The 26,179-nt window shown below is 51.7% G+C and overlaps 1 protein-coding gene across 1 annotated transcript in view; it reads right to left on the bottom strand.

Annotated features, from left to right (window-relative positions):
• TNFRSF8 (TNF receptor superfamily member 8) overlaps nt 1-17,612 on the bottom strand; it is a gene marked incomplete at both ends in the record, with an annotated part of 59,454 nt that extends 41,842 nt beyond the window's left edge. Inside the window, 3 exons of the mRNA XM_080691289.1 lie at nt 1,594-1,681; nt 2,295-2,381; nt 17,550-17,612. Coding sequence (XP_080547415.1) covers nt 1,594-1,681; nt 2,295-2,381; nt 17,550-17,612 — 238 coding nt within the window. The remainder of the gene's footprint in view (nt 1-1,593; nt 1,682-2,294; nt 2,382-17,549) is intronic.
• Between the last annotated feature and the right edge of the window lie 8,567 nt (nt 17,613-26,179).

Here is a 26,179-nt window from a genome sequence, read left to right as displayed (position 1 = left end):
GGGCAGGCATTCTGGGAAGCCGGTTCTGGTCAAGCAAACTCTGCTCTCCTAGAAGTCTGTGGTCCAGGCTTCCCTGGGACAAACCTGAGTTCTGGGCTGGAGACTCGGAAACCAGGGGTGTCTAGGGATGTTGACAGCCCAGGCCCTGGGGCCACGGAGCTCTGCACCCCAGTCCTAGCTAGCGCAGTGACTCAGCTCTGTGACCCTGGGTGAGTTACTGCTTAACCTTGCCGGGCCCCAATAGCTTCATCGGCAAAATAGGATGAATAAATTATAAGTGTGAGCCGGGCATAGTGGCGCATGCTTGTAATTCTAGTACTCGGGAGGCTGAGACAGGAGGAGCACAAGATTAAGGACAGCCTCAGCAATTTAGTGAGACCCTGTTTCAAAATAAAAAATCAAATAGGGCTGGGGGTGTAGCTCAGAGGTAGAACACCACTGGGTACAATCCCTAGGACAAAAAGTAAAATAAAATAAGGGATAATTGCAAACAATTAACAAGATAATACAACGTCAGGGTCTAGACTAGTGTATGCATGGCCAATGTTGACTAAGGAGTGGGGCGTGGTGGCTCACACTTGTAGTCTCAGTACTTGAGAGGCTGAGACAGAAGGATTGCAAGTTCAGGGCCAGCCTCAGCAACTTACTGAGACATTTAAGGAGACTTTGCTTCAAAATAAAATATAAAATGGGGCTGGGAGTGTATCTTAGAGGTAGAATGCCTCTGGGTTCCATCCTGAGTACCACAAAATAATAATAATAATAATAATAATAATAATAATAATAATAATATAATTACAAGCAGTTTCAAGTTAAAAACAAAAACTCACAGAAGTAGACATTCTTCTTTCTTTTTTTTTTTTTTTTTTTTTTTTTTTTGGTGCTGGGGATTGAACCCAGGAGAATTTTGCCTCCAGGCTATATCCCCAAGCCCTATTTTCTATTTTAGCGACAACTTCTTCTTCTTCTTCTTCTTCTTCTTCTTCTTCTTCTTCTTCTTCTTCTTCTTCTCCTTCTCCTTCTCCTTCTCCTTCTCCTTCTCCTTCTTTATTTTTTTCTTTTTGCGGTACTGGGGATGGAACCCAGGGGCATTCTACCTCCAAGCTATACCCCCAGCCTTATTTTTTTTATTCTTGATTTGGAAACAGGGTCTCACTAAGTTGCAAAGGGTCTCACTAGTTAGCTGAGGCTGGCCAAGAACCTGCGATCCTCCCGCCTCAGCCTCCCAAGTACTGGGATTACAGGCCTGCGCCACCACAGCCGGCTTTATCTTCTACTTTGAAACTGGGTCTCACTAACTTGCTGAGGCTGGCCTTGAACCTAGGATCCTTGTGTCTCGGCCTCCCAAGTACATGCATCACCACGCCTGTACATGCATCATCACCTTCTTCTGTATAGCAGTAAACCTAGTCCCCTGATCCCACCAGCCACCCCCTCCCCAGAGTCCCCGACTCTGTCACATTAGAGACAGCCCTCAGAAACCAGTCGCTAATTATGACAATGACCCCCAGCTTCCATTTTTCCCCAATCACCAACCCCCCTACAGAGGTCATAACCTGAGCAGAGACCCCCCACCCCAGCACCCTCACTCACCCCAGGGGCAGCGGTAGCAGCACCTCCCAGCAGCCTCGTCATAAGAGTGGTCGGGGTCTCCAGCACAGGTGGCTTTGAGGGCTCGATCCTGAAGGGTTTCAGAAGCTGGTGAGGCCGGGTGGTCCTGGAGTATGGCATGCTCCCTCCTGCCCCTCCAGTCCCCGGAGGCCTGGTGTCAGGGTCAGGCCTGGGACCCAGCTCATGACACAGGTCAAATCAGGTCAAGAGTTCCTTATTCCACCGCTCCTACAAACAGTGCTGCCTCTGGGGCTGATGGAGACCAGGGGACCTCCCGACTCCTCCTCTCAGACACCAGCAACTCACCAGCAAGTTCTCCTGGCCTCTGTGGGACCTTCAGAACCAGCCCCCCACCTGGTCCTGTTTAGCATCCCCCCCCCTTAAAATAATATGGTGGCTGTTTTTTTATTCTTTATTTTGAAACAGAGTCTCACTGAGCTGCAGAGGGCCTCACTAAGTAGCCGAGGCTGTCCGCAAACCGCCATCCTCCTGTCTCAGCCTCCTAAATGCTGGGATTACAAGCGTGCGCCACCACGCCCGGCTTCAATACAATTTTCTGATGAACTCGTTGGTTAAGGGCTAGGGATGTGGCTCAGTGGTAGAGCACTTGCCCAGGATGTCCCCAGCACGCCAAAAAAAAAAAAAAAAGGTCAACTGATTATTGATGTGTAACACACCCATACAGAAACGCGCGCAGATCTCAGGTGCACAGCCAGCTCCCCACGCAGGGTGAGCACGCTGCTGCCGGCACCCACGTCGGCGGGCAGGACCTGGCCAGCACCAGCAGCGTGGCCCCTGGAAGGGCGCCCGCCAGCCTGGCCTCCGCACTCTAACCTGGTCAGCTTCCTCTGCTTCTGAACCTGTCATAGCTCAAAACATAGTCCATTCATTCTCTTGCAGCTGGTTTCTTGATTCCGATTGTAAGAATCATTGACATTGTTGCAAATAGCAATTGCTTGAATATGCACAGTTCAGTTGTCTACTCTGGGTGGACGCTGGGTGGCTTCCGCATTTTCATTTTTAGGACTATGATAATGCTGCCTGGAACATCTATTTTGACATACACATTTTTTTGGTGCCCAAATAATGCACTTCTGTTGGGCACACACCTAAGCCGTGGAATTACTGGGCCATACGGTAAGTGTGCCCTCAGCTCTGATGAGGCCTCCTCTAACCAAGTTTTCTTTCTTCTTTTTTTCTTTTTTTAAATTTTTTTTTATTTTTTTTTATTTTTTTTGCGGGTCTGGGGATGGAACCCAGGGGCATTTGACCTCCAAGCTACATCCCCTGTCCATTTTTTTTATTCTTTATTTTGAAACCGGGTCTCACTGAGTTGCAGAGGGCCTCACTAAGGAGCTGAGGCTGTCCGCGAACCGCGATCCTCCGGTCTCAGCCTCCCGAATGCTGGGATGACAAGCGTGCGCCACCGCGCCCGGCTTAATGAGTCTTTTGATGGACAGATATTCTTAGTTTGGGGGCTTGTTTGTTTGTGTCACTGGAGATGGAAGCCAGGAACATTCTACCTCCGGCCCATATTCCAGCCCTTCTTGATTTTTATTTTGAAACAAGGTCTCTAAGTCGCTAAGGGCCTCGCTGAATTGCCGAGGCTGGCCTTGAACGTGCAATCCTCCATTCCGCCTCCCAAGTACTGGGATTACAGGTGCGTACCACTACTCCCAGCCAGATGTCCTTAGTTTTAGTAAACTATACCTCATCATTGGCCTTTCTATTTATGGCGGGTGCCCTTTATATTTTTGTGTAGGGAAATATTTGCTGTTCCATGTCATTTAGACGTCACCTACATTTTCTGCTGGAACATACGGTCTAACCTTTCCTGTTCCGGCTTTTTTCTCATGCATAGAGTATAACGGGGATCAGACCTCGCTTTGATCAGGAACAAGCTGCCCCATGTTTCCAGGGTTCTTTGGCTGTTAAGCCCCATTGTCAGGAGGGGCTCAAGAGAAGGAATTCTCAGTTGAGCACGTTGGTACCCACCTGCAATCCCAGCGACTCGGGAGGCTGAGGCAGGAGGATCACACGTTTGAAGCCAGCCTGGGCAACTTAGCAAGACCCTATCTCAAAAGTAAAAATGAAAAAGGGATGGGGATGTAGCTCAGTGGCAGACTGCCCCTGGGTTCGATCCACGGTACTGCCGACAACGACAATAACAAAGGGAATTCTCTGTTGAAATCCTGGGGAAGAAGCCTGGTCCTTCCTGGGAAAACACCAAAGCGGTTTCCTGGGAAGCCCAGGACAGGGAGCTGCTGGAGGGAGGGGGGAGGGGGGAGCTGCGCCCTGCGCCCACCCCTAGGCCTCCAGCACCTGCCCTGGAGCCTGGCAGGACAGGTGGCCTCTTCTGGGACATGGGCCTTCTGGGTCCCCTGCTTTTTTTTTTTTTTTTTTTTTTTTTTTTTTTTTTTTTTTTGGGTGGTACTGGGGTTCCTGGAAGCCCTTCTATCTCCGGGCTACACTCCCAGACCTATTTTTACTTTTTTTTTTTTTTTTTTTTTTTTTGGAAACAGGGTCTCCTAAGCCAGCGCGCGCGGCTGGCTTCGAACTTACGCGATCCTCCTGTCTCTGCCTCCCAAGCGCGGGGATTACAAGCGTGCGCCACCACGCCCGGCTTTTTTTTTTTTTTTTTTTTTTTTTATGCTACTGGGGATTGAACCCAGGAGCATTCTACCTCCAAGCCACACCCCCAGCCCTATTTTTTATTCTTTTTTGTGTGTGTGTGGGTCTGGGGATTGAACCAGGGGCATTTGACCTCCGAGCTACACCCCCTGCCCTATTTTTTATTCTTTATTTTGAAACCGGGTCTCACTGAGTTGCAGAGGGCCTCACTAAGTAGCTGAGGCTGTCCGTGAACTGCGATCCTCCGGTCTCAGCTTCCCAAATGCTGGGATTACGAGCTTGCGCCACCACACCCAGCTCCATATTAGATTTAGAAAACCATTTTCCCCCAGCTGGCTTAAGGACCTGTCTGGCTCAGCTCTCCACTCAAGAGAACAGTAAAGACCAAGAAATCAATATCTGCAGTCAGTTCAAAGAGCAGGAGAGGCCAGAGTCTCCGGAAGATAAATACAGGGGTGCCAGTCACATATTATTTTTACATTTTGCACATCTGAAGCATGTCACGATATTAATTTAAAATCACACCTGGAGGCTGGGGGCATGGCTCAGTGGTAGAGCACTTGCCTAGCAGATGTGAGGCCCTGGGTTCAAATTCCAGCACCGCAAAGAAGAAAAGAACCTAACATCTGCACAGCACAGCGGCATGGCCCTGGTGCGTCTCCTCTCTCTCTCATCCCAGAGCCCGGGGCATGAGGATGGCCTCCTCCCTCCTGGAAGCTTCCTTTGCCCTTAGGGCATCGTGGGCCTCCCCGACTCAGCTCCGAGGCCTGTGGACGGGGCTGGCTAGGGGTGCGCGGGCTCAGCCTCTCCAGGCCTGCTGAACATGGAGGAAGTTCTGGGTCCCCGTCCTGGATTTTCCTCGTAGCCCACCCCATCATCTTATCCACAGCTATGGAGTCCAAGGGGGTCTGGCGACAGCTGCAGGGAATCTGACTGTGTACCCCAAGCTCCTGCCACAGGTCCGTGGGGGTGGTACAGGAAAGAATGGGAACGTAGAGTGCGTGCGTGTCCATGCACTGAGGCTGGCTCTGGTGCCTGCCTTCACCCAATTCCTGCTTTCCGCCATCCCCCAGGCCACCACCTTGGGCTACAGATGAGAAAACTACAGCCCAGAGAGGTACGACCATCTGCCCAAGCTCACACAGCAACCAGGTGCAGAGAGAAGACTTGAGCCTTTCTCTGTCTCTAGTTCTCTCCCCTCTCTGGGCCACGGGCTCACCTTTAAAATAAAATAAAATAAAAACACCCAGTGTACAGAAAGGATACTATGTCATCTCTGAGGACTTCCCCTACCAAAGTCCATTATCAGAATCAAATCATAGCTGGGTAAGGTGGCGCATGCCTGGAATCCCAGTTCTTGGGAGGCTGAGCCAGGAGGATTGCAGGTTTGAGGCCTTCGGGAGACTCAGCAACCTAGCAAGAACCTGCTTCAAAAAAGATTTTTTAAAGGGCTGGGGGATAGTTTGAAAGTAGAATGCTCCTGAGTTCAATCCCCTGTACCACAATAATGAATAATAATAATAATAATAATAATAATAATATATTATAATGCATGTGCAGATAAAGACAGACTTAGATTTACAGTGAATGTCTGAAACCAAGTAGGCAAATCATGGCGCCCCAAGGATACTAAATATTCAGGCCCTGAGTGGCGCTTTTCAACCACATAAGTCTGTGGCTTGCCAACAGAGGGCGCCGTCTTCTCGCTTTCTGGAGAAGCCATGGGGTCTCAGGATGCCCAGCACCCACCCCTCAGAGCCCTGTGACTGAAAGAGTAGAGGGCCAGCGGCCCCATTTCCCTGTGGGGCTTATCAGGGACAGGACCGAGCCCTGACCCCTCAGAGGGGCTGCCCTAGGTCCCCCCCAGACTTTCCCAGAGATGTCAGTGGGGCCCAGGTCAGGGCACAGCTCAGCCCGGTGCCCAGTGCCCACTCCAGATGCCCCCAGGCCCCTGGGGTGGCCTCGTCCAGCAGGGGGGACTTCTACAGAGCTCAGACGTTGGGGTGGAGTCAGCGGACACTCCTGGAAGCGATAAGAACCCACCGCAGCCTGTAGACCTGTTACCATGGAAACCTGGTACCCGGAGGCCAAGGGCCTGCTGGAGATGGCCCATGTGGCTGGCTCAGGATGGAGCGTGGTCAGCTGACCCTTGACTGCTACGTGAGGAATCAAGTCCCTATTCTGCACCTGAGCTGAATAAGACCGGAACTACCCTCCCAAAGATGTCACTTTCTGGGAGGATGACCCTACCTTCCCAGTATCCCAGCTCACAAACTAGGGAAAGGTGGCACCGGGGCCAGAACTTCACGCTGGTAGTACCAGGCGGGCCCCAAAAGCTAGTCCAGCCTCATGCAGGACAGCCCTTACCCTGGCCCCCACTCCCCACACTCCCTGCGGTGTCCCTCTCTGCCCGCCTGCTTCCCCTACGCAAAGGCCTGCCCCCATCCCAGCACCTGGCAGAGGGGCAGCGGCAGGCAGCCTTGGCATCTGTAACAGCCCCGGGAAGTCTGACCTTCTAATCTGGGGCAACCATTCCTATTGGCCGTGGGCCCAGACATTGGGTGACCCATCAGCTACTGCCCCCAGGGAAGACAGAGACCGGCACTCTGGCCCCTGCCTGGGAGGAAAAGGGGGGTAGGAAACGGAAGAGTGGGAGGGGGAAGCCCAAGCCTGGAGGGGGGCTTTTGGGTGGGGTTCCCCCGGCAGGTTAGCAAAGCGAGGTGTCCACAGAGTGCCGAGCTGTGCAACCAGAGGTCTGTGGCCAGACCTAAGGGGCAGCGAGATAAAGAGCGAAGCCCGAAACCTGGCCGCCGCTGGGCCCGGCTATCTTCAGGTCGGCTTGGTTTTTCTCTGTTAGACCTGGTACATTTCACTTTCAAAAAGCCCCAACTGGTCTCAACCAATAGAGAAGAAGCTGGGCTACACCTGTGCGAGCCCAGGGTGTCTAGGGCGGGGTGGCGCGGGAGGGGGTCAAGCGTGAACTCCTCAGAGGGACTCAAGGTGAGGTGCTAGGCTCAGTAGTGACCGACCGCATCCCCAGGAACTTGCTGGACACACAGCACCCCCGGCAACTCCCCCAAGACCTAGCTCACTGAATGGGGAGATGCCCAGGGGAATTAAGTGTATTGTAAAGTTTGAATCATGCTAGAAAGAAGGAAGTGTATAAATGCTGATTGCTCATTTCTGGCAGGAAAAAAATATTTTTTAATATATTTAAATTATAAATATATATATTTAAATTATAATATATATATATATATATATATATATATATATATATATATATTGTCCTGGGGATTGAACCCAGGGGTAGGCTACCTCTGAGCTATACCCACAACCCTTTTTATTTTTCACTTTAAAACAGGATCTCACTAAATTGCTGAGGCTGGCCTCAAACCTGCAATTCTCCGATAATCCTAAATACTGGGATTACAGGCGTGCACCACCATGCCTGGCCCAATTTTTTTTTTTTTCAGTACTGGGGATTGAACCCAGGGACAGTCTACCTCTGAGCTATACCCCCAGCCCTAATTTTTATTCTTTATTTAGAAACAGGGTCTCACTAAGTTGCGGAGGGCCTCACTAAGTAGCTAAGACTGGCCGCAAACCTGTGATCCTCCCGTCTCAGCTTCCTAAGTACTGGGATGACAAGCGTGCGCCACCACGGCCCATCTCGGCCTCCCAAGAACTGGGATTGTAGGTGTGCACCATGACGCCCAGCTCATGAGGTGCAGGTGCTTTAATACATTAAGGCCACATACAGGCTCCAGAGATTTGAGTGTGAATGTTTTACAAGACTATTACCCTGCCCACAGCCCCTTTGATAATAAGTAGCCTCTAGGGAACCCCATAATATGCTGGCTTTGACATCTAATCCTAGGGGATTCTGGACCCCTGTCCCTATCCCAGCATTCACCTGAGCTCCTGACCAAGAGACACCTAAATTAAAACCACCTTGCCCCACCTTGGGCGCACCCACAAGTACACACAGCCATCTCTTCCTGGCTGTAGGCAGCATCCCTCTTGGGCCTCACAGCTGTACGCAGAAGCCAGGCTGAGCTCCCCAGTTCCCACACAGCGGAGGAGAAGTGCGTGGCCCCGCTGCCTGGCCCCGGGGCTGGAGACAAACCCAAAGACGGAGGGCACAGAGACAGCCACAGCGGATGAACCCTGAGCCCCTAGCTGCAAGAAACCTCCAGAGCAGATGAGCCCCCTGTTTGAGATGTAGTGAGACTCGGGGCCACCTTTTCTGGCTCTCTGCCATGTGGAATGGATGAAGGAGATGAGAGGGGGCCTATGATCGGCAGAATAGCACCCCAAAAATGTCCACGTCCCCACCACCCAAATCTATATGCCTGTATCCCCTTATGTGGCAAAGGAGAGGAAAGTGGTGGATGGCATTAGGATAGCTATCAGCTGACCTTGAGAGCTCTTCCGGGGTTATCTGGGAGGCCCCATGTCAGCGCAGGGTCCGTCATGCAAGAGGGAGGCAGGAAAGAGCCGCAGAGTCAGAAAGAGATGTGAAGGTGAGCACAGTGGATGCTTGGGAGGCCGAGACAGGAGGATCCCAGGTTGGAGGCCAGCTTCAGCAATGTAGAGAGACCCTGTTACAAAATAAAAAATAAAAGTCTAGGGGTGTCGCTCAGAGGTAGAATGTCCCTCCGTTTGATCCCTACTGCTCCTCAAAAAGGCGCTAATTTGAGGGATCTGTAATGGGTTCTCATGGTCTCATGGGAAGAGCACTTTCTCTGATACTGAACTGTGACTGAGGCCAGGAGGGGAGGGGATCCCAGGCAGGAGGTGCAGCAGAAGCAAAGGTGTGCGGTGGGAGAGGATTCGGCTACTGGACACTTGGTAACTGGGTGGGCTGGACAGGGGAGCAGGCGATGAGGCCCAGACTCGGGGCCTCGGGCCCCTAACACCCGTCCACGTAACCGTCACTCCCCAGGAGCGGCAGGCATGGTGGCACACACCTGGCATCCCAGCACTTGGGAGGCTGAAACAGGAGGACCAGAGGTTCCAGGTCAGCCTCAGCAACTTAGCGAGACCCTCTTTCAAAATTAAAAAAAAATAAAATAAAATAAAGCTACGGGTGTGGGTCAGAGGTAGAAAGTCCCTGGGTTCGGTCTCCAGTACCGCCAAAACAAAACACAACAAAGAGCATTTCGTCAAGTCCTGGGTCAATACATGACTGGCAAAACAGAAAACAAATAAAAATAAAAAAGAATCGCTATTTCGCTTAAGAGGCTTTAATTTTAGATCGCATGGTCTCTTCCAGCCTTTTAGGTGTTTACTTACTTTCTGATTGTCCCGACAAAAGGTAAGCAGCCAGGCATGGTGATGATGCCTGTAAACGCCAGGACTCGGGAGACTGAGACGGGCGGATCGAGGCCAGCCTCAGCAACTTAGTGAGACCCTGCTTCAAAATAAAAAGGAGCCAGGCGTGGTGGCGCACACTTGCAATCCCAGTACCTGGGAGGCTGAGGTTTGCAGCCAATCTCAGCTACTTAGTGAGGCCCTCCACAACTTAGTGAGACCCTCTTTCAAAATAAGGAATAAAAATAGGGCTGGGGGTATAGCTCAGAGGTAGAATGTTCCTGAGTTCAATCCCCAAATAAATAAATAAATAAATGTACATATATGCCTTTACCATCTTTTTTATTTATTTATTTTTGCGGTACTGGGGATAGAACCCGGGGGCATTCTCCGAGCTACACTCCCAGCCCTATTTTTTATTCTTTATTTAGAAACAGGGCCTCGCTAAGTTGTAGAGGGCCTCACCAAGTAGCTGAGGCTGTCCGCGAACCACGATCCTCCCGTCTCTGCCTTTAGAATGCTGGAATTACAAGCGTGCGCCTCCACGCCCGGCGTGACAGGATATTTTTAATGGCGGGGTTAGATGGGCTCCCTGTGGCACTTTGGCCTCCTGGCCCTCGTGGAAGGGTCTTGGATCACTGCACCAGCATCAGCCCACCCACCCGAGGGGCCTGTGTGCTTCTCGGACCCAGACTCCCAGTCTGCACTTAGGAAGGGCCAGGCCCAACCCTGGGCTGTTCAGAGGGAGAGGGCTGCAGCCTGGTTCCCCCACCTGCTAGGCAGCAGGAGTGCGCATGTGCAGGCAGGAAGGCGGAGCATGGTCTTGGGGGTTTGGAACCATCTCAGGAGACTGCAGAGGCTGCGCTCGACAGCCAGCTTCCCTGGCCTGCAGCAGGCAATCGAGGAAGAGTAACCGACAACAGGAAGCTGTGGATGATACCTCCAGTTCTCAGCCCCCAGATGAGCAGGAGAACCCAGGGGTCCTGCCTACTGGCAGGGGCTTCAAAAGCAAGCCCCCAGCCTTGTCATCCCAGGACATGGGAGGCTGAGACAAGAGGATCACAGGTTCGCGGCCAGCCTCAGCTATCTAGTGGGGCCTTCCACAATTTAGTGAGACTCTTTTAAATAAAATAATAATAATAATAATAATAATAATAATAATAATAATGATAAATAAATAAATAAAATAGGGCCAGGCATGGTGGCTCACACTTGTAATCCCAGTATTTGGGAGGCTGAGACTAGAGGATCATGGTTCGCAGACAGCCCCAGTTACTTAGTGAGGCCTTCTGCAACTCAGTGAGACACTGTTTCAAAATAAAGAATTGCGGGCATGGTGGCACACGCTTGTAATCCCCGCACTTGTGAGGCAGAGACAGGAGGATCGCGCAGGTTCGAAGCCAAGCCACGCGCGCTGGCTTAGGAGACCCTGTTTCCAAATAAAAATGTAAAACTAGGTCTGGGAGTGTAGCCCGGAGGTAGAAGGGCTTCCAGGAACCCCAGTACCACCAAAAAAAAAAAAAAGGAAGAAAGAAAGAAAGAAAGAAAGAAAGAAAGAAAGAAAGAAAGGAAGAAAATTAAAAATAGGGCTGGGGATGTAGCTCAGAGGTAGAATGCCCTTGGGTTCCATCTCTAGTACCAAAAAAAAAAAAAAAAAAAAAGCCCCTGGGCTCAGTGGTTAGTGCTAGTTGCACATGTGCATGGCATTGAGTCACAACCCCAGCACCACAGAAGCAAAGCAAACACCAGGCCAGCTCCAAACACCTGCCGTCCACGCTCTGCAGAGCCCTTGGTAAAGCTGGAGAGACGCCGTCCACCATGTACAACCACATCCTAAACTCTGGGCTGCACCATCTCCTGACCCAAGCAGAGGTGAGGACAGTCCCTCTGGGCTCCGGCAGACCGGGCACAATCATCTCCCTTAGCCCCCAGCCTCTGCCACTCTCCCCTCTGTCCCCCTGCTCCCCGGTGCTGTTCCTGGAGGGCAAGGATGGTGATGGTTCATCTTCATGGCTTTCCACAGTGCCAAGCATACCACAGGCACTTCACGATGGCTCACATTTGTACAGTACTGGCAGCGTGCCGGGAGCTGTCTTCAGCACTTTGCACATATTACTCTGTTATGGTTGGCCAAGGGCGCTGCAGAAAGCAGAAGGAGCCAGTGGTAACGTGTCCCTGCAAGAGCATGAGTTAATATTTAATCCCCAAACAACAGATACAAAAGTGTGAAGACGTGGGCCACTGAGAGGCGATCAGGCCCATCGGGGCCCTGCCCTCACAATGGGTCGATGCTGACTACGAAACAGTGCCAGCAGCCAGGAGAGCTGGCACACTCTCGGTACTTGAGAGCTAAGACAGGAGGATCGCAGGTTCGAGGCTAGCCCCTGCACTTTAGAAAGACTGTCAGCAACCTAGCAAGACCCTGTTTCAAAATAAACAATGAAATAGGTCTGGGGGTATAGCTCACAGAAAGAATGCCTCTGGGTTCATCCTCCAGGACCCCGAAACAGGCCGCGAGTTTAGCAGGGCATGGTAGTACACACCTATAATCCCAGCAAGTCAGGGGTTTAGGGGGGGACTGCAAGTTCGAGGCCAGCCTGGGCAACTTAGCAAGACCCTGCTTCAAAATTAAAAATAGAAAGCCGGGTGTGGTGGTGCACGCTTGTAATCCCAGCATTCGGGAGGCTGAGACAGGAGGATCTCGGTTCAAGGACAGCCTCAGCTACTACTTAGCGAGGCGCTTTGCAACTCAGTGAGATCCTGTTTCAAAATAAAGAATAAAAAATAAGGCTGGGGGTATAGCTTGGAGGTAGAATGTCCCTGGGTTCCAGCCCCAACCATAGAATAAATTAATTGAATAAATAAAAAGAGCTGGGGGTGTAGCTCAGTGGTAGATAACCCCTGAGTTTGGTCCCCAGGACCACAAAAAGGAGAATGAGGAGGTGACAAAAGAAAGGAAAAGGAAGGAAGGAAGGAAGGAAGGAAGGAAGGAAGGAAGGTAGGTTGGTTTCCTGAATGAACACAGAAGGAGTGTAGCTGAATACTGAGGTCCACAATGAGTAACTTAACTGGACCTCGTGGTGTAGGAAAAGTCCCTCCCCGCCATCAAGGCCACAGAGAAGGCCCAGTGGCTTTCTACCGTAGATTCTGGAACAAGAATGGGTGGCACTGGGAGGGGAGCAAGGAGGCCTGCAGCTGAACTGACGTGGCCTGCAGCTGCTTTTCTTGACGTCCGCCTGTCTCTTCTGGGGCTTAGACCCAGTTTGAAAAAGGAGAGCCGGGCACACTTGTAATCCCAGCATTTGGGAGGCTGAGACCAGAGGATCGCGGTTCGTAGACAGCCTCAGCTACTTAGTGAGGCCCTCTGCAACTCAGTGAGACCTTGTTTCATAATAAAGAATAAAAAATAGGGTAGGGGGTGTAGCTCGGGATCAAATGCCCCTGGGTTCCATCCCCAGACCTGCAAAAAAATAAAAAAAAAATAGAGGACCTAGAGCCCAGTAGGACCATTTCAGGGTTGCAAGCTCAGCTACGCCAGCCAGAGCTGGACCCCAAACCTCCATGAACCCCCATTTTCCCTCTGACAGTTGTCCTGGGGTGAAGGGGAGATGGGTGAATCACATCTGCTGAAGAGGCACATCTGGGCCCCATATGGGTTGAGCAGCAGAAACTTCCAGGAAGGGCTGCCTTCCTCTCAGCGCCCCGCTCTCAAGCAGCGCGGTGTGGCTCCCCAGCCCGTGTCCAGCCTCCTAATGAAGGGAGGCCTTGCATGGGCAAGCCAGTACCTGCCTCCTTCCAGCCTCGGGGTCCCCTCCTTCCTCAACCCTCATCCTGGCACAGCAGGTGGATTCTGCCCCTGATTCATTCGTGAGAACTCTCCAGGAGAGCAGACCACATCTGGCCCGAAAACGCTGAGGGTGGGGTTGGGGGACTGTGGGCGGATGCGGCTCACAGCCTTAGTGCTGGCCCAAAGACGACAGCTGGGGAATTCTAGGTTCAAGGAGTTCAGGGAAAGACTGGCCCCCACCACCCCGCCCTGGGGCTCCCGGGTGAGGCTTTAGGGAAGGCATTTCCTCCCACCGTGCTACAGAGTAATCTGGGGTCATGCTACAAAAACCAGTCTTGGGCCAGAGAAAGGTGCGCTGGGCGGCTACACCCACTTCTTTCGCAGAAAGAAAACATTCTCGGCCCAGCCTCAATATCAGATGGAGATAAGTGGAGGATTTAAAATTCAAGGAAATGCAAGCCCTAATTTGAGTGAGTGTGTGTGTGTGTGTGTGTGTGTGTGTGTGTGTGTGTGTGTGTGTGTAAGTGTATTTCCTAATCCTTTACCAGGAAGGCAGGCATCTCTTCCTCCACAGACACCCTGGGGATGAACCCAGGAAGTATGCTTAGGCTCCCTGATAGGCAGTTTGATCCCTCTTCTCCCTCTCCCTCTTCTTCTCCCTCTCCCTCTCCCTCTCCCTCTCTCTCTCTCTCATGCTCTGAGCTACACCCCCAGCCCTTTTTATTTTGAAAAAGAATCTTGCTAAATCACTGAGGCTGGTCTCAAACCTGCAATCCTCTTGGCTCAGCCTCCCAAGTTCCGGGAGTACAGGTGTGCACCCACCATGTTCAGCTCCTTTCACTGATCTAAAAGAAAAACTCAAGAGGGAGTATTGTTAGAATGCGGGGAAGGCACTACGCTCGTCCTGCAGTGGAGTGGACATCGTCCACCCTGGAAGGCCCTTGGGCTGCAGCTCTTTATTTGAATGTGTTCTACCTACATCCTCAGCACTCTCTTCTCAGACTCATCTCTGGGGGGGTAAAAAAATCACACACATTCCCCAGGGCATGCAAATAGGGCAACACATTGTGAAAAGCAAACACACAAACAAAACAAAAACAGTAACAGTGGCCGGAACCTTACCACTCGTTCATCAGCGACATAAATAAGAGGCTCCTCATTTGGGAGAGCATAATAAGCCACTTTTTTTTTTTTTTTTTTTTTTTTGGTACTGGGGATTGAAACTGGGGGCGTTCTACCTCCGAATTAAATCCCAAGCCCATTTTTTTTTTTTTTGGTGGTACTGGGGTTCCTGGAGGCCCTTCTATATCCAGGCTACACTCCCAGACCTATTTTTTTTTTATTTTTGGAAACAGGGTCTCCTAAGCCAGCGCGGCTGGCTTCGAACCTGCGCGATCCTCCTGTCTCCGCCTCCCAAGCGCGGGGATTACAAGCGTGCGCCACCACACCCAGCCCTATTTTTTATTCTTTAAGACAGGGTCTCACTAAGTTGCAGGTGGCCTCACTAAGTGGCTGAGGCTGGCCACAAACCTGTGATCCTCCTGCCTCAGCCTCCCAAGTACTGGGATTACAGGAGTGCGTCACCACACCCGGCTGATACAGCAGTGAAAGACAAGCAAAGAATCAGCTGGCAGCTGGTACTGCACATCTGTAATCCCAGAACTTGGCAGGGTGAGATAGGAGGATCGTCATCCCAGCATTCGGGAGGCTGAGGCAGGAGGATCGCGGTTTGTGGACAGCCTCAGCTACTTAGTGAGGTCCTTTGCAACTCAGTGAGACTCTGTTTCAAAATAAAGAATAAAAACTAGGGCTGGAGGTGTAGCTCAGAGTTAGAATGCCCCTGGGTTCCATCCCCAGTACCTCAAAAAAAAAAATCAATAAATAAAAAGGGCTAGGGGCCGGGCAAGGTTGGAGCATCTTGTAATCCCCGCGCTTAGGAGGCGGAGACAGGAGGGTAGTGCAGGTTCAGTGAGACTCTGTTTCTAAATAAAAATATAAAATAGGTCTGGGGGTGTAACACAGAGGTAGAAGGGTTTCCAGGAACCCCAGTACCACCAAAAAAAGGGGGGGGGGCTAGGGGTGTAGCTCAGAAGTAGAATGCCCCTGATTTTAATGCCTAGTAGTCCCACCAAAAAAAGAAAAAGAAAAAGAAATGAATCACTGTGAAAATCTCCTTAAGACATATTATAGACATTGTAAAAGTCAAGTGGAGAATCACGGGTGTATGGAAACCACTATTTATTTTATGAAACAGTACAAATACAGCCAGGCATTCGTAAAGGTCTGTAAAGGAAGGCCGGCGCAGTGGTACACGCTTACAACCCAGCTACTCAGGAGGCTGACGTGAGGTTATCACAAGTGAGAGACAAGCTGAGTGATACCTGGTGTCAAAATAAAATAAACATGGCTGGGAGTGCGGCTCAGGGTAGAGCACCCCTGGATTCAATTCCTAGTACTAAAGGAAAAGTGAGAGAGACTGGCTTAGCTTTTCTTTCTTTTTTATTTGTTGTTCTTGGAGTTGAACCCAGGAAATTTCTCCCTCCAAGCTCCACCCTCAACCTGACTTTTTATTCTTTATTGTTTTATTTTCATTTATTTTATTTTTGTGGTACTGGGGATGGAACCCAGGGGTATTCTACCTCTGAGCTCCACCCCAGCCGTATTTTATATTCTTTATTTTGAAACGGTCTCACTGAGTTGCAGAGGGCCTCACTAAGTAGCTGAGGCTGTCGGCGAACCCAGATTCTCCTCCTGTTTCAGCCTCTCAAGTACTGGTATTCCAAGCGTGTGCCACCATGCCCAGCTGACTGATTTAGCTTTTTCTATAAAGGTTATGGTTTTTGTTTTTTTTAGGATATACTCAAATATCCCATGGGTAGTATTTTATTTAAAAAGGAGTATCAATCTGGGTATGATGGCGCCCAGTGCTTGGGAGACTGAAACAGGAAGATCACAGGTTCAAAGATATCCTCATCAAGTAGTGAAACTCTCATTAACCTAGTAAGACCTTGTTTCAAAATAAAAATATAAAATAGGGCTAGGCGGGGGCAGCTGGAAGGCAGAATGCCCCTGAGTTCAATCCCCAGTTATTGAAATGTATGTATGTATGTATATATATATATATATATATATATATATATATATATATATATATATATATTTCACACTATATTAAGGAAGCACCTGGGCTCCAGCCACAGACACCAGCAAACCCACCCCTCTTCCTTCCCTTTATCTCCCTGAGTCCTGGGCACCCAAACTCTGACTCTCCCCCCACCCCAGCAGGGCTTGGAAAGCCCAGAGGGCCCCTCTGGCAGGGCCCCTGGCCTGGAGTGCTGTGGGCTGTCCTCTGCAGGGCAGGGGTCTCACGGGCCCCGCTGGAGATGGCAGAGGGCACCGCATGGCCCCCGGGCCCACAGTCCTCTCCCTCCTGCCTAAAGCGCCCTGCCCCAAGGTTCAAGGGACTGCGTCTCTGCCTCATGGCATGGCACCTCCCCTGGATTAAAGCCAGGGACCGCTCCTTCCCCCTCCCCAGCCTGTATTCAGCTGAGAGCTGACTCCCCAGCAGCCTCTGCGCCCCCCCCCCCCAGGGCAGCAGGTCAGATCGGAGTCACTGCACCCCCTCACCCCTCTGCCCAGCTTGGTGGCGCTACTGGAAAGTGCTCCCTTTCCCTAATGCAGCTCCTGGGCTCCCCATCCCCGGACGCCCCGCAAAACTGGGGTGGAGCGACCACCTGGCTGGTGCCTGCGCCCCCTCCACCGCCTCGCACCCCCTCCCTCCTCCCTTTCCCTCTACCCCCTCTCCCGGAGCTGGACAGATGAGGTACCGCAGACAAAAACCGCGGGGAGAGCACACACAGCCTCCCCCGCCAAGCCCCCGCCCCCCCCTGCCTGGCTTGCAAAGGAGCTCCAGACCAGACCTCACCTGATCTGCCCAGGACCCCGGACAGGTCCACAGGCAGGCGGGACCAAGAGCATCTCTCTCGGGCTCTCAGTTTAATTAACACTGAATGAATGAATGAATGAATGAATGAATGAATGAATGAATGGGAGTCAGCGCGGGTGGAGAGGAGGCTCCCGCCCTTGCTGGCCTTTCCGCCGACCTCCCACCTGTGGCTATTCGCCCATTCCAAAGCCTGTATCCCCTGCGCGCCTGCCCCCCCACGGCGGCCCAGGCTCCCCCAGCTCCGCTCGGCCGGCTCACCTGCGGGAAGGCTCGCAGCGCCCCCAGGAGCAGCAGCCCCAGCGCGCAGGGCAGGGCGCGCATCCTGGCAGCCGGGCCCACCTGGCGCCCACGTGCGGGCGGTCGCGCTCACCCGCACGCCCTGAAGTCACTGGAGCAATGGCTGCTTCCCGCCCCCCACCACCTCGAGGCGCACTGGGGACCCAGAACTGATTCCAGGAATGGGCGGCTCGCAGTCAAGAGCCAGCACACGTGCACAGATGACTAATGGGCCGGGAGGTGGCGGCGCTCACCCCTCCCCTGCTCAGCGCCCGCCTCCGACGGGCCTCCCAGACCTGAGGGACCGAGGGGAGGGGAAGATAGCTTGGCCCTGGACGTGGGGGACGCACAGGGGACTCCAAGACCCCCACCCCCACCCCGAGGAAGGGTAAGGCAGAGGCAGGCTCTTCCTCCTGATGCTGAGGTTAACCCGACTTTCTGCCATGCTCCAAGAAGCTTTTGGAAGGGACCATTGGAGTCAGGAGGCTGAAGAGAAACCATCACCCACCTGTCCCCACTCACAGACACTGCTGTGGAATGAATCGGTGGGTGGAGGCTGGAGGGATTGATAGGTGGATGGGCTGATGGATGGATGATGGATGGGCTGATGGATAGATGATGGATGGGTGGATGGATGGATGGATGGATGATGGGAGGATGGATGGATGGATGATGGATGGATGATGGATGGATGATGGATGGATGATAAATGGATGATGGATAGATGATGGATGGGCTGATGGATAGATGATGGATGGGTGGATGGATGGATGGATGGATGAATGGATGGATGGATGATGGATGGATGGATGGATGGATGGATGGATGATGGATGGGCTGATGGTTGGATGAATGGATGAATGATGGATGGATGATGGTTGGATGAATGATGGATGGATGGATGATGGATGGGCTGATGGATAGATGATGGATGGATGGATGGGTTGATGGATGAATGGATGGATGATGGATGGATGGATGATGGATGGATGGATGACAGATGGATAGCAAATAGATGAGGTAGAGGGATGAATGAATGAGTAGGTGGGTGAATGGATGGGAGGATAGAGAATGGATGTTGGGTGGGTAGATGGATGATTGGGTGGATAAATGGATAAACGGGTAAATGGATGGATGGATGGATGGATGGATGGATGGATGGATGGGAGGATGGATGGGAGGATGGATGGATGTATGGATGGATGGATGGGTGGATGGGTGGATGAATGGGAGGACCAGTGGGTGGCTGTGTCCCAGGATCAGTGGGTAGACAGTTTGGTGGGTAGACGGATGGTCAGAAGGGCAGATGGACTATTTGGAGGGACTGGTGGACAGAACACAGCATTTGGCTTTTCTTAGCCTGAGGCCCTGGGGCTTTTCAGCTGGTAGTCTGATCTAAAGGGAAGGAGTCATCAGCTTCGTTCTGACTGGCTTCTCATTTGCATGGGGCTGCCAGTCCCTCCCAGGGCCTCCCCGTCCACGGTTCTCTCTGTAGTCCTTTCGCGTATCCACTGAGCATCCACGGGGCAGGCCGTGGGCAAGGATGCTTCTGCCTGGTGTGTGTGTGTGTGTGTGTGTGTGTGTGTGTGTGTGTGTGTCTTCAGACATGGAAACCCAGCTTGGAAACAGGCAAGCAGCCCTCTGTGTTCTCATTAAAGATGAGCCCATTGTTTACCCTGAGCCCAGAACGACCCAAGGACCCAAGGACCCTCTGTCTTCGGCGTCTCATTCTGCCCTACAGAGTCCCAGGTCCCCGAGTGAGAGGGGACCCCATAGGGTAGGAACAGTCACCTCCACCAAAACCGTGCCAAAGAGACCTCCACCTCCACTGCTAACCATCCTCCCAGAACTCCTGATTCCACTTGGAAAACTGCTCCTAGTGGGTCCCTTTCCAAGCACCACCCCGGACGCTCCCTTACGTGAGGAGCTCTGGAAGTGGCCTGCGCGGGATACTCACAGAAGCAGGTGTGGACAGAAGGACCCCAGGACACTTGCTTCCCCATCTAGAGCCCCATGCTGTAGAAGGGCTGGTGTTTTGAATAAGTAAACACTTATTAGAGATACACAGAGAGTGAAAGAACCGCTTCAAAAGAGCTACACCGCCTGGCACAGTGGCACACACCGCAATCCCAGGGCTCGGGAGGCTGAGACAGGAGGAGCGCAGGTTCGAGGTCAGCCTCAGCTACTTGGTGAGGCCCTCCCCAACTTAGTGAGACTCTATTTCAAATAAAGAATTAAAAATAGGGCTCGGGGTATAGCCTGGAGGTAGAAAATCCCTGGGTTCAACTCTGAGTATTGCAAAAAAGAAGAAGGAAGGAAGGGAGGAAGGATACTAAACCCAACACACTGGCACACACCTGCAATCCCAATACTTAAGAGGCTCACAGATTCAAGGCCAGCCTTAACAACTTAGCGAGACCCTGTTTCAAAAGAAAAAATAAAATCTGGCTAGGTTGTAGTTCAGGGGTAAAATGCCCTTGGGTTCAATATCACAAAAAGAAATAAGTAAAAAGGGCTGGGGTGTAAGCTCACTGGTAGAACGCCTCTGGGTTTAACACCTAGCACCACCGTCAAAAAAGAAGAAGGAGAAGAAGCTTACACAAGGGGAAATACAAATAAAATCAATTACAAGTTGTAAAAGTCCGACCTATTTAGTAATCAAAGACATGCAAATTAAAGCAATCTCTGATATATGTTCTTCTAGACCTGTTAAGTCATCAGTGGGTTTTTTTAATTTATAAAAAACAGTTTTGAAAAAATCTAACCCCAAGGTTGTGGTAAAACCAGAATGTTCATTTATACTTTGCTGGTAAATGCTACAACCCTTTTCAGAAACCAGTTCGGCAATTCTTAGCAACACCCCTCCCCCAAAAATGTTTATGACTTGTAGCTCAATAATTTCACCAGTGAAGAATAACTAAAGAAATTGTTCGCCGGGCGTAGTGGCGCACGCTTGTAATCCCCGCGCTCGGGAGGCGGAGACAGGAGGATCGCGCAGGTTCGAAGCCAGCTGCGCTGGCTTAAGAGACCCTGTTTCCAAATAAAAATATAAAAAAAAAAAAAATAGGTCTGGGAGCGTAGCCCAGAGGTAGAAGGGCTTCCAGGAACCCCAGTACCACCAAATAAAAAAAAAAAAAAATTTGTTCAACTGGAAAAGAAAAAGTAAAATTATAAACATAATAACATTTCCTAAAATATTACTTAGGAATTTTGGAAATACCCTGGATTGCAGGAAGTAGCTAAGGAAATTGAGGCCCATCCCTTTCATGGAATATTGCATATTATTAAAATTATTATTACTAAAAATGATAGGTGTTGTGAATGTCTGTTTTTCCTCCTATCCTCCTCCTCCTGGGGCTTGCCAAGGCCCCTCTGACTCCCCAGGCCACTCCTTAGCACAGAATTCCTCAGAAGTACAGTGAGTTTGGAGGAGGATTCTCACTACCTAGAGAATTCTATTCTTTAACAGAATTAATAAAAGCCACCTTTGCGGGCTCTTTTTGTGCTGAGAGTTTTTGGCATTAGTTCCCTGAATCCTTACAGAAAGCTCATGCAGAAGATACTAAGCTGCATGGTGGCGCATGCTTGTCATCCCAGCACTCGGGAGGCTGAGACAGGAGGATCGCGGTTCGCGGCCAGCCTCAGCTACTTAGTGAGGCCCTTTGCAACTCAGTGAGGCCCTGTTTCAAAATAAAGAATAAAAAATAGGGCAGGGGGTGTAGCTCAGAGGTAGAATGCCCTGGGTTCCATCCCCAGTACCACACCAAAAAAAAAATCCTAATTGGGGGGCATGGGCACTGGAAAATGAAGCCAGAGGCATTCTTCACCCGAGCTACACCCACAGCCCTTTTTACTTTTATTCTGAAACCTGGTCTCAGTAAGTTTCTGAGGATCTCACTAAATTGCTAAGGCTAGGGTAGAACTTGCAATCTTCCTGTCTCAGTTTCCCAAATACTGGGATGACAGGCGTGTGTCATCACACCCGGCTAAAAGATCCTACTTAGCCGGGCATGGTGGCGCACGCTTGTCATCCCCGCGCTTGGGAGGCAGAGACAGGAGGATCGCGCAGGTTCGAAGCCAGCCGCGTGCGCTGGCTTAGGAGACTCTGTTTCCGAATAAAAATGTAAAAATAGGTCTGGGAGTGTAGCCCGGAGGTAGAAGGGCTTCCAGGAACCCCAGTGCCACCACCAAGAAAAAAAAAAAAAAAAAAAAAAAAAGATCCTACTTGTGCCGGGCGTGGTGGCGCACGTTTGTAATCCCCGCACTTGGGAGGCGGAGACAGGAGGATTGCGCAGGTTCGAAGCCAGCCGCGCTGGCTTAAGAGACCCTGTTTCCAAATTAAAAATAAAAAAAAGTAAAAAATAGGTCTGGGAGTATAACCCATAGGTAGAGGGTTTCCAGGAACCCCAGTACCACCACCAAAAAAAAAAAAAAAAAAAAATCAGACGCATTGTATCTATTCTGCACAGAAGGCCCAGGAGAGTGGATCAAGTTGGCCAGGGTGTCCTAAATTCCCAGGTGCTCGAGGCTGCTCAGCCTGCCCAAGGGCCACCTTCTCCTGCACATCTTCGAGCTTTCCCGCGTCCCTCATCGCCCGCTCCAGCCCTGACTCCTCTCTCTGTATTTCCTGGCACTCTACCCTCCCCCAACCCGCCCCGGCCATCTTCCCAGTCAAACGATGACGGTTTCTGTCGGTTTTTTTTCGTACCTCAATTCTAGAACTGATATCACTGTGTCCTGCCCGTGATGACTGGTTCGTGTATCCACTTCTTGGAGGACCAGGGTGGCCCCAAGTACTGAGGACAGTGGCTGAGACGGAGGGACTCCACGGGGCAGACAGGGGTCAGAGGCCCTGGGCACCTTCCTTGGGCTCCCAGAGGCTCGTGTGCCCCCTGGCAGGTGTGAAAGTCCTTTGAAGAGCAGGAGGGGAAGTCCCTGGCTCGGAGCCGGTTCAGCAGCGGGATCCTGGGAGGATCGCAGGGCGCAGCACGGCCGCCCCGCACAGCTGCATCCCGCTGGGCTCAAGGCCGAGAGAGGCAAGTGGGGTGGCAGGAAGCCCCCCACAAAGAACCAGGAATGTGAACCAGGGACGGTGAACAAGACCCGGGCCCCACATGGCTCAGGAAATCCAGGGACTTCCCCAGCAGCTGGCAACCCCAGCCCCAGATGGTCCCAAAGTACCCTGGGCAGATAGAGACGGCCACAGGCAGGTAGAGCCTGAAAGAGAAGAAAGCTGCGGGGGGAAAAGGAAGAACTTTTCTCTCTCTCTCATTCTCTCTCTCTTCTCTCTCTCTCTTCTCTCTCTCTCATTCTCTCTCTCTTCTCTCTTCTCTCCTCTCTCTCTCTCTGTACTGAGGATAGAACCCAGAGGCATTCAACTCCCAAGCTACACTTCCAGCCCTATTTTATTCTTTTTTTATTTTGAAACAGGGTCTCTCTAAGTTGCAGAGGGCCTCACTCGGTAGCCGAGGCTGGCTGAGAACCTGCGATCCTCTTGTCTCAGCCTCCCGAGTACTGGGATTACAAGCGTGTGCTACCACGTGTGGTTCTAGGGACCTTTCTGAGTATGTTGGGCGCTTTGATGAAGTCGGGTGCCCATTAGGGGGCTTCCCTGGGTCACCCTGGCCCCAGCTGGGTCCTGGTCAGCAGGACTAAGGATGGCCTGCCTCCGTTTATGCCCCCGCATTGGTTTGGACGTGGTTTAGCTGTCTCCCCCAAAGTGCACTTGCTGAGAGCTTGGTCCCCAGGGTGGAGACGTGGAAACAGATGGAGCCTTTAAGAGGCAGGGCCTAGCGGAAGGTCCTTAGAGACACTGGTGCATCCCCTCAGAAGGGACCCTGGAGCCGGGCGTGGTGGCTCATGCCTGTAACGCCAGTCCTTGGGAGGCTGAGATAGGAGGATCACAGGTTTGAGGACAAACCCGGATCCTCCTGTCTCAGCCTCCCAAATGCTGGGATTATAAGCCTGCGCCACCACGCCCGGCTCCAATACTCATCTTCTGGAGAGACAGAGGAGGGAGCCGAGACCAGACAGGAAAGAGACTTGGCCAAGGCCCATGCAGGACCTCCACGACCCTGTGAGCTGAGATTCCCCATCGAGGGGCCCGTCTCCCCCAGACCTCCCTGTTCATGGGGGGTGAGTCACTTAGCCTCTCAGGAAACCAAGCCTGGTCCAGTATTAATCATGGCTTGCAGGCACCGAGCGCAAGAAGGAAATCGAACCAACTGAGGCAGTGTTTCTCAGTGGGTGACGCAGGGGAGGAGAGGGTGTCCATGGGTGTGTTATGTACGTGCACGGCCCGGGTCCCAGCGCGCCCAGGCGGCAGCGCACACAGGGCTGCGGGTGCGCTCAGCAGCAGAGCACACGTCTAACAGACAAGGGCCCCTGGGTTCAATCCCAGCACCACGCACGCACCTAAAAGCCAGGGTGAGTGCATCTAAGCGCTTACAAGAGCCTGGTAGGAGAGGCCTGAAAAGAGATGAGCTTCTAAAACTCCACGGAGCCGGGCGTGGCGGCACACGCTTGTCATCCCAGCATTCGGGAGGCTGAGACCGGAGGATCGAGGTTCACAGACAGCCTCAGCTACTTAGTGAGGCCCTCTGCAACTCAGTGACACCCTGTTTCAAAATGAAGAATAAGCCGGGCGTGGTGGCGAACGCTTGTAATCCCCGCGCTTGGGAGGCAGAGACAGGAGGATCGCGCAGGTTCGAAGCCAGCCGCGCGCGCTGGCTTAGGAGACCCTGTTTCCAAATAAAAATGTAAAAGTAGGTCTGGGAGTGTAGCCCGGAGGTAGAAGGGCTTCCAGGAACCCCAGTGCCACCAAAATAAATAAATAAATAAAATAAAGAATAAAAAATAGGGCTGGGGGTGTAGCTCAGAGGTCGATTGCCCCTGGGTTCCATCCCCAGACCCGCAAACACAAAACAAAACTTCATGGGAAAACAGATAGAGAAGCAGCCCACCCCGCTCAGCAGGCAGCGGGGTCGGAGCCACAGTTCACACCCAGGTCCGGGCTCCAGCTGAGCCTCTACCCTCTCGAGCACGGCGCGTGTCCTGGCTGTAACTTTTGTCCCCCAGGTATTGTTGTCTCTGAGGCCATGGGGTAGCCCGATTTCTTGGTTGCCAGGGAACCTCCTCTGCTTCCAGAGTCCTCTGTTGGAAAGGCGTTTGCTCTCAGGGGATGGGCTTGGTTTTCCTTATCCACCCTCTTCCCCCACCTGGGCCGCATCTCTGCCAGGCAGACAGGAGAAGCTCCCCAGGACCCGCTCTGGAGGACTTGAGAAAGCCCAAGGCACCCCTGTCCTCGAATCAGGACTAATAACTCGGAATTTTCTTTTCTTTTCTTTTCTTCTTCTTTCTTTCTTCCTCCCTTTCTTTCTTTCTTTTCTTTTTATGTGGTACTAAGGATCGAACTCAAGGGTATTCTACCTCTGAGATACATCCAAGCATTTTTTTTTTTTAATCTTTACTTGGATATAGATTCTTGCGTGGTTAGTGAGAGCCTCCCTAAGTTGCTAAGGCTAGCCCTCAACCTGCGAGCCTCCTGTCCCAGCCTCCTAAGTACTGGGATTACAGGTGTGTGACGCCATACCTGTGTATAATTTGGAGTGTGTGTGTGTGTGTGTGTTACTGGGAATTGAACCCAGGGTTATTCTACCTCTGTGCTACACCGTCAACCCTTATTTTAATTTTTATTTTGAAACTGGGTCTCACTAAGTGGCGGAAGGCCTCACTAAGTAGCTGAGGCTGGCCACAAACCTGCGATCCTCCTGTCTCGGCCTTCCAAGTACCGGGATTATGGGCATGTGCCACCACGCCTGGTTTATAACTCAGAATTTTCAAGAAACCAAAGAGCCACCATTACTCACGTCTCGGTTCCAAGGTACTGGCGTGTTCACGCAAACGTAAGTCATTTCTGGGGAAAACACTAAGTCCCTGGCGGCATCACTGCCCCGCCTGGGGGCTGTGTTCTCCGGTCATTGGCAGGGAGCAGGCCCGAGGCTCTGGGGCTCAGATGTGGCCTGGCTGGCCGCTTGCCACTGCAGAGGGTCAACAAAGTGCCGACATTCAGACCTGAGCTTGCTGCCTCTGCCAAGACGTCCCCTGGGTGGGGCCTCTGGCCTTGGCCCCTTTCCATTCCTAATGCCACTCAGTTCGTCCACTGAAACCCTGTCCCCCCCCCAAAAAAAAGTAAGAATGAGTCCACGGGTTATAAACAACAGCTCTTCAAAAGGCTTTCCCTAAGCCGGGTGTGGTGGCGCACACTTGTAATCCCAGCATTCGGGAGGCTGAGACGGGAGGATCGTGGTTCACAGACAGCCTCAGCTACTTAGCGAGGCCCTTTGTAACTCAGTGAGACCCTGTTTCAAAATAAAGAACAAAAAATAGGGCTGGGGGTATAACTTGGAGGTGGAACGCCCCTGGGTTCTATCTCCAGTACTGCAAAAAAAAAACAAAAAATGTTCCTCCTCAAACATTTTATTATTTGGAAACTCTCCCAGCCATGGAAGTATCTTTCTTTTCCTTTGGGGACTGGTGATGGGTATAGGTTTATGCCTAAACTCGGAGTTATACTTCTAAATAGGTTGGGGGTATTGTGCGCCAGCCAGTTA

The sequence above is a fragment of the Muscardinus avellanarius genome, assembly GCF_963383645.1.
Source record: "Muscardinus avellanarius genome assembly, chromosome: 3".
NCBI classification, from domain to species: domain Eukaryota; kingdom Metazoa; phylum Chordata; class Mammalia; order Rodentia; family Gliridae; genus Muscardinus; species Muscardinus avellanarius.
This window is presented reverse-complemented; position numbering and strand designations above follow the sequence as displayed.